General features: G+C 33.9%; 1 protein-coding gene across 1 annotated transcript; it reads left to right on the top strand.

The window, feature by feature from the left end:
- Positions 1 to 4519: 4519 nt before the first annotated feature.
- Positions 4520 to 7188, top strand: LOC131643353 (probable hexokinase-like 2 protein). The gene is made up of 9 exons (XM_058913554.1): positions 4520 to 4794; positions 5042 to 5192; positions 5340 to 5486; positions 5707 to 5781; positions 5869 to 6018; positions 6118 to 6216; positions 6300 to 6430; positions 6674 to 6755; positions 6847 to 7188. The coding sequence occupies exons 1-9, from the start codon at positions 4520 to 4522 to the stop codon at positions 7186 to 7188; spliced, it is 1452 nt and encodes a 483-aa protein (XP_058769537.1).
- Positions 7189 to 8035: the final 847 nt, after the last annotated feature.

Raw genomic sequence — 8035 nt, forward strand, 5'->3', positions numbered from 1 at the left:
CATTCTAAACAAAACATGCTCAATCATGAATCACGCCTAGCAAAAACTCATCGGTAGATGAAAAACACCGAAAGGTGAGGACTTTGACACACACCCAACAATCTTGCAAACAATAGACAAAATTATGCATTCATCCAAAAATAGTATTGAAAATGCAATGGCACGAATCACAAGGGCTTTCAAGGTTGTAATGTGGCTCGGTTAACAAACAAGTGATAAGTCCTAAAGCTAATCGAAACAAAAACTTGCCTAAACCTAAGGGAGTAATTACTTCCACAAAGTTTCAAACAATGAAATTCTAATCAAACTTCTTCTTCATCACATGTTTCACACCAAACACAATACTTATTAACACAAATCTTATTCCAAACTCTTTTTGATATTTTTTTTCTTCAAATTTTTCTCTTTTTTCTTTCTTTTTCTTTTCTTTCTTTTTCACACATTTTTTTCTTTTTCTTTCCACAACCTCATACCAATCACAACATAAGAAAGCAAACATCCACTCCCCAACTTGAATTCAACCATAACATAAAGTGAATACTCCCTACTTTCTAAGGCAAGAGAAAAATACAACTAAACATCATAGGTGAAGGGTTCAAGAAATACGATAATCAAAATCCATCAAAAATGTGAACTATGTCTCAAGTTCAAAAACAAAATGGACAGTGATAAAAAGGCTCAAAGGGGTTACGAATGGTCACACACTCACAAGGTAAATTGACATTTGGCTATGGTAGTTGTGCTCAAAATCAAACAAGTGCCTTGATCACTTTCGTGCATTCACAAAATCAATACAAACGAAAGATTAAACATAATAACATCCAGTTAAAACAAGAAATGTTGGTCACTCACATATGTATACAATGGAAAGCCACCTCACATTTATGTTAAAAAGGGAAAACTAATTGTGATTCAAGTCATGAGCAAGTTATGCAAAAAGAATGAGTAATATGAAATTTGTACAAATGAAAAGTCTCATAAACATGTTATGCTATAGAAAGCGATAAACGAGTACCTTGCTACGTACAAATTTGAACAATCATTACCGCACAACCGGCATGTTGAATCAATCAAAATCAGAGAATTACTAGATGAGACTCCAAGTAATCGGGCCAAAATTTGAGTCTAAACAACAACAAAAGAATTAAAAATAAAACTATAAAATACTATACTATAAAGCCTTGGTGTAAGTGGGAAAAAGGCGGGCCAAGTGAACAATTAAAAAGAATTCATTAGCCAAAAGTTACAAGGCGCGCGACGCGCCCATTAGACCGCGTGACGCGCGCTATGTTCTGCCAAGCCAAGCTCTTCTGCTCCCAAGCCGCGCGACACACCCTCTTTGCGCGCGACGCGCGCTACACCAGATAAACAAAAACCAGTGCAGCAAAACAGAAACTCAGAGCAACCTCCACTTATCACCTACACTTCTCATTTACAGAAAAACAGAAAAATAAAATTGTTGGGGTGCCTCCCAACATGCGCTTGTTTTACGTCGTTAGCTCGACGCCTTTATTGTGCACGGTAGTAACTTCCTCCACGATACGCCAATACTTTCGCCTCAACGCAACCTAAAGAAAATATCCTAACCACACACGAACAAACATTACGAAACAAGAGAATATACAACAATACGTAAACAACACGTATTAACAAACACTTAACGATAAGAAAAACCACAATTTTTACAAAAGTTTGGTGAAATTAACTAAACAAGTTGAAAAGTGAAGATTTGAAATTAAAGAACTATCCGAGTTCAACTTGTTTAATAATTCCACCAAACAAAATTAGAACATGTATCTATACAATCCACTATACAAAAGTATACAAGTATAAGGAAATTCACAAATATACGATATTCACAAAACTCAAAAACAAAGAAACTATCGCAATGCGAATTCAATAGAAACACCAATCCCCGGCAACGGCGCCATTTTGTTGGAGCGGTAAAGCGGCAAGCAACAAAAGTTTTGGAAATATTTATCCGGGAATTTATCGTGTCCACAGAGATTAGTGCTACTGAACTGCCGTTCGACGGATTCTTAGTTCTTTAGTTTGGGTTAAAATGGATTTTAAGTAAACAAGGAAAATATAACATTTGAACATAAACTAAATTCATTCTTGATAGAGAATAGCTTATCTCGTTTGAATCTAAACCACTCCTCACAAACTTAGATTTATCACTCCGCCGTACTCAATCTACAATACTCATCAGAATCACCACATATCCCTCACATTAATGTCCATTTCTGCAACACCGACGGAAATTCAACTATATTGCTCTTTCGACGATGTCTCAACCGATCGAACAACACAGAAGCATTAAACTCAGATATTAAGTGGATGTTAACCCCAATCCTATGTCTAGAATCAAAAGCTAACAGATATCCCCCTAATCAAGATTTGTGATGTCTATTTCTACAACAACACAAATCCAAAACATTTAAGCAAAAAGATCAAGGAAACACCCATTAAGATTTGTAAAGCAAATATATTATACAACTAGTACAAAGAGTAACAAACATCCATGGGTTTAGAGTATTTACATACAAACTCACCAAAAGAGAAATACAAAGAGAAGAGAAGAAGAAGAAAACCAAATCTTTCGCGGTGTCAATCACGAGCAAAGAAGCTTCGACTCCAGATCATCCGATTGTAAGCTCCAATGGTGTTTCCAAGCTAAATCCACCCAAAAATGACCTAGGATGAGTTGGGGTTCAAAAATACCCAAAACATAACCTAAAAAATCTGATTTTCGCCTATTTATGAAATTTTCAGATCTGTCCAGCGCGCGTCGCGCCCAAACTGCTGTCTTGAAAAAACAGCTTTTAGTAAAAATGGCGTAACTTGAGAACCGTAACTCTGATTTGCGCCCGGTTTGAAGCGTTGGAAAGCTTATTCAATTTCCTATCTAAAAGTGAATAAATGGCAGTCAAATTGATGATTTTATCATCCTCATTTTGATCCTTAGCCACCGAATGAATTGATTCCGTCGCTCAAATTCGCACATTTGAAGCCGTGTCTTCGACACTTTATTGCTCATGCTCCAAATACGCAATAATACCTACAAAAAGAGTAGAAAACTATCAAAAAGTATAAAAGTGTATGAAAATATATCTATTCACAAAGTATACGTATTTATACACAAAACGGGGTATTATTCGAACGGTATTAACAAAAAATATCGATAAGTGCAACAAAACATATATACAAAATAACTACATTTTGGCACTTAACAACACCCGACCAACCATATTGGTTGGTATTCATTATTCATTCAAACCTTGTGAATTACGATTCTTTGGGATTAAGGCGATGAAGTACGTTGTTATTTCTTTCGGAAGGCAAGCAGAGGTGTAGAACTCTTTAACAAACTTGTCAATATCTTCCTTTAAAAAAGAATAGCATTATTGTAAAAACTTGAAATTGATTTCGTCGGACCCAGGACTTTTGTCCCCATCAGAATCCCACACAACTCTTCTAATCTCCTCATTTGTAAACTTTGTTTTCAATGATAATTTTTCTTCCTCTGTTATTTGATTAAACACCAGACTCTCTAGACCCGTCTTTCTCTAAGAGTGTGTTTGGATGGAGCATTTTAACGAGGGAAAGTAATGTTTTGAGGGAATTTAAAATGATTTGACCATAATCCATTGTTTGGATACAAAAATGAAGAATTGTTAAAATGATGAAAATTTATGGAGTATTTCATCTAAGTTAAATTTAATCATTTTGAAATGACACCAAAAACCAAAGAATTTGAAATTCCTCTCATGTTCCATAGAATGTATTTGTTATTATTATTTCTTCAAATTTTACAAATTGGTCCTCATATTTTCCAAAATTATAAAATTGACCCCAAAAAATTTATATTTTATAAAAAATGACCCAAAAAATCTAACAATGAATTACCATAATACTTCATCCAAACAAAATAATTTAAAATGAATGGATTTCAATTGAATCATTTGAATTGCTTTGAATTTTAAATTCCCTTAAAATTTCTAATTACCTCATCCAAACACACTCTAAGTGTTTCCTTAAACTTGTCTTCGAAGACTTTAAGGATTTCACTTCTTACATCCTCGAAAAGTTTCCCAAAGAAAAGAGTTTTACAAGAATAATAATAGAATAATATATTTAAATAAAGTTTATATTTATTTATACAAAAAAATTGTGATATACTTATTGTGCTTTTGAAATGCAAACTGTCTTATTTAAATATAAGATACAGTTAATTTATTACTATCCATTTTGAGAATAACCTCTCAAACAAATAAAAATATAATTCTCCCCTCTAGTTTGTAAATCCATTCAATCCCATGATACTCGTTCCTATATACAAGTTTAACGGATCTCAGTTATTTGATTATTTCATACTCCAAGAATTTTCCTTATTTTCTCTTTTTCTCTCTACATAAGAGTTTTAACAAAAGCATTTAATAGTTTTTTCGACAAAAAAGCACTTAATAAACTATTTTCTCTGATGTTGATCTGATTATCATTCACAAATTATTGAAGGATGAGGAAAGAAGTAGTGGTGGTTGTGAGCACAACTCTTGTTGTGGTGGCAGTGGGTGCATTGGTGAGGAGGTGGAAAAGAAAGAAAGAGCAACAATTGATACAAACTAGAAACATCATTCGAAAATTTGCAAAGGAATGTGCCACACCAGTAACAAAGCTTTGGCATGTTGCAGATGATTTGGTGTCTACCATGGAAGCTTCTCTTAATTCTTCAAATGAAACTAGCTCAACTCTTAATATGATTGTTTCCAGTGTTACATCTCTTCCTAATGGGTAATTGAAATTTTAACTTAATTTGTAGTAACTATAGTTTTAAATTGGGGTTGCTATTATAGTGTTACGATTGCGATCATTGTAATTGTTGTGACTTGCGACACAAGTTATCTAAAGTGGCATCACTCCACCACCAATCTATCAATATATCACATTAGAGTTTTAGTGTACAATTTTCATACCGATCTTATTTGTCCATTTATATAAATCAAACAGATCTAATCATTTGTATTGACACTTGTTGTAGAGAAGAGGAAGGTGTATTTTATGGAGTGAATTTGCAAGGTACGTACTTGTTGATATTGCGTGCGCGGCTTGGAGGAAAGAACATGCCTATCTCTGGTTTACACAGGGAAGAGATTTCTATCCCCAACGCTGTCTTGGCTGCTACGCCTCGGGTATTCTTACATTCATTTACTTCCTCCAAAAATATTACTCTGCGTTTCTCCGTTTCTCCATTTCAAAATGACTGTCGTTTAAGGCTATTATTGGTATTGTTCATTTCTAAGATATTTTTTTCCCGATGGAAACTTCTTTTTTGTCAGGAGATAATTGATTTTGTAGCTACAGAGATAGCAAAGTTTGTTTCAGCTCATCCTTGTAATGAGGCAGGTACAGCTGCCAAGAAGAAGAAATTGGGCTTCACGCTATCACATCCAATAGACAGTGCTATGCCTTTCACCAACGACCCAGTTGAGTTAGTGGCTTGCTCTTTTTTTTTTCTTTTGTAGCTTTGTAAGTAGGACTAAGTTAGAAGATGCAATGTCTTCTTATTACATATGCGCGAGTTCAAATCTGCGATATTCTAGTTATTAATTTTTAAGGAGTGGAATTCTAGCCACTGAGACTACCTGACCGAAAACAAATCATGCATGTTATAGAGTAATTAATTCATGCATGTTGTGAAACCAGGTTGGCAAAGAATTGGTGAAGGACATCAATCAAGCATTGAAGAATCATGGATTGAAAATGCAAGTTTTTGCACTGGTTAGAGGCTTTCTCGTTCGACCAGTTACTTTTGTAATATTTCCATGTCACAAATAAGAACGGATTCAAACCATTAATACTTAATAGGTTGATGACGCTGTCGGAGGTTTGGCCGGAGGAAGATACTACAACCGGGACAATGTGGCTGCAATTACTCTTGGCATGAGCACAAAAGCTGCTTTTGCAAAACCAGCACAAGAAAGCGAACATGCTCAATCACCCAATTCAAATGAACTGGTTTGTGACTATGCCATAACATTTACTAATATTGTTCTTTTGTGCAAAAGAAAACTTGCATTAATTTGCAGGTTAAATGATTCTGATATAGTTTTGCAGATAGTTAGCATGGAGTGGGGAAACTTCAGATCCTCTCATCTTCCTCTCACGCCATTCGACACGAGTTTAGACGCTGAAAGCTCAAATCCCGGAAACGGGGTAAAGATACTCAAATCACAATTAAATATTTACATTCATTATACATTGTCTAAAACTAATCCTTGGAACTTTTCTTTCATCAGATTTTTGAAAAGCTGATTTCAGGAATGTATTTAGGAGAAATCGCGAGACGGGTCTTGTTGGAGATAGCCCAAGAAGCAGCCCTATTTGGAAGCAAAGTTCCTCCAAAATTGATGACTCCATACTTGCTAAGGTACATAATATAGAACAAATTGTCACCAATTTCAAGATGATATAGCTTAATAATATAACTAGATCGATAGCACGCAAGGACACTTTAATGTATTTGATGTCTGGCGCGTGTCAGTATCCAACATTTTTTTTGTACTAATGTTTAGAAATATAAACAACTTTATACTGTCCCTGTATTATATAACTTCACGTAGAAAATGCCTAATTCAAATAATCTAACAAACATGTTACATAACTAAATTAGGTCTCCAGATATGGCTGCAATGCATCAAGATACATCAGAAGATCGCGAAGTAGTAGCAGAAAAACTCAATGAGGTCTTTGGGGTAAGAATATTTTTCATTTTACATATATTAAAGATTCAAATAAATGCACAAATGAGAAAACTTATTATGAATATCAACAATATTAATTCAGATCACAAGAAGCACCAAAATGGCACGCGAAGTGGTCGCTGAGGTCTGCGACATTGTAAGCGAGCGCGGTGCACGATTAGCCGGAGCTGGAATATTATCCATAATTAAAAAGCTTGGGAGAATTGAAAATAGAAAAAGTGTTGTGACAGTTGAAGGTGGACTTTATGAACATTACCGCATTTTCAGAAACTATCTTCATAGTAGTGTTTGGGAAATGCTTGGCGATGATTTTTCGGATAATGTTGTCGTAGAACATTCTCATGGTGGATCTGGAACTGGTGCTTTGTTTCTTGCTGCTGCTGCTACTCGCACTCACACTCACACAAAACTTGGAGATTCTTGAACATTCTGTGTTTCAAATGCTCTTTTACTTATGTTGTTTTGTTGTTTTGACACAAGAAAAATTATATGATGTTTGAATTTGAAATTGAAACTAGAATTTATTTTTGTCTTTCTTTATTTTTATGCTAGAATGTAGACTCGTTTAAATTACTGGTAAAAAAATGTGACATTTAATTAAGTTGTTCAGAATAAAAAAAAAATACCACAAAAAGTTCTAGATTTGGGACATATTAATTTGTCATTAACAAAAATTATAACATCAAAATATGATTTGATGGAAGGATTAATATGTCTTGTTTGTATCATTCTAATAGGCTATTGTAAACTTGTTTAAGAGACTATACAATATACATAGATTTGGATTCTCACAAACTAGTGTGGATTTTCTCATTCATTAAAGGAATATGTTCCCCTAATGGAGTCATCTTATAGGGGAACAACACCATTAAGAAACTCTAAAATATCCTTAGTGTTTTTTGTGATTGAAATTCGAATGTGGCTATTTTCCAATAAAATCACTTAATCAAAAACTCATATGTTGCGGGTTAAAACCTACGTAACTGCATCTGATTTTCTTGCACAACTATCAACTGAGTTGACTTAACGGAACAATTCCCTATTAAAACTAGTTTAACAAAATGAGATAGCCACCCTATTAAATGCCTAGAAAAATACATTTTGAATTTCAATCTCCAAATATATGTTGTTAAAATCTAAATTTTGAAATCCGGATATTAGGATGTTTATAACCACTTTTTGAATTCTCATTTTTATGTATATTTATATTATCTAAATATTAATTGTAATATTTATAAATGAAAAATTTTAACTCAATTTTATATATATAT

This window comes from Vicia villosa, linkage group LG1 (genome assembly GCF_029867415.1).
Source record: "Vicia villosa cultivar HV-30 ecotype Madison, WI linkage group LG1, Vvil1.0, whole genome shotgun sequence".
Lineage (NCBI taxonomy): Eukaryota > Viridiplantae > Streptophyta > Magnoliopsida > Fabales > Fabaceae > Vicia > Vicia villosa.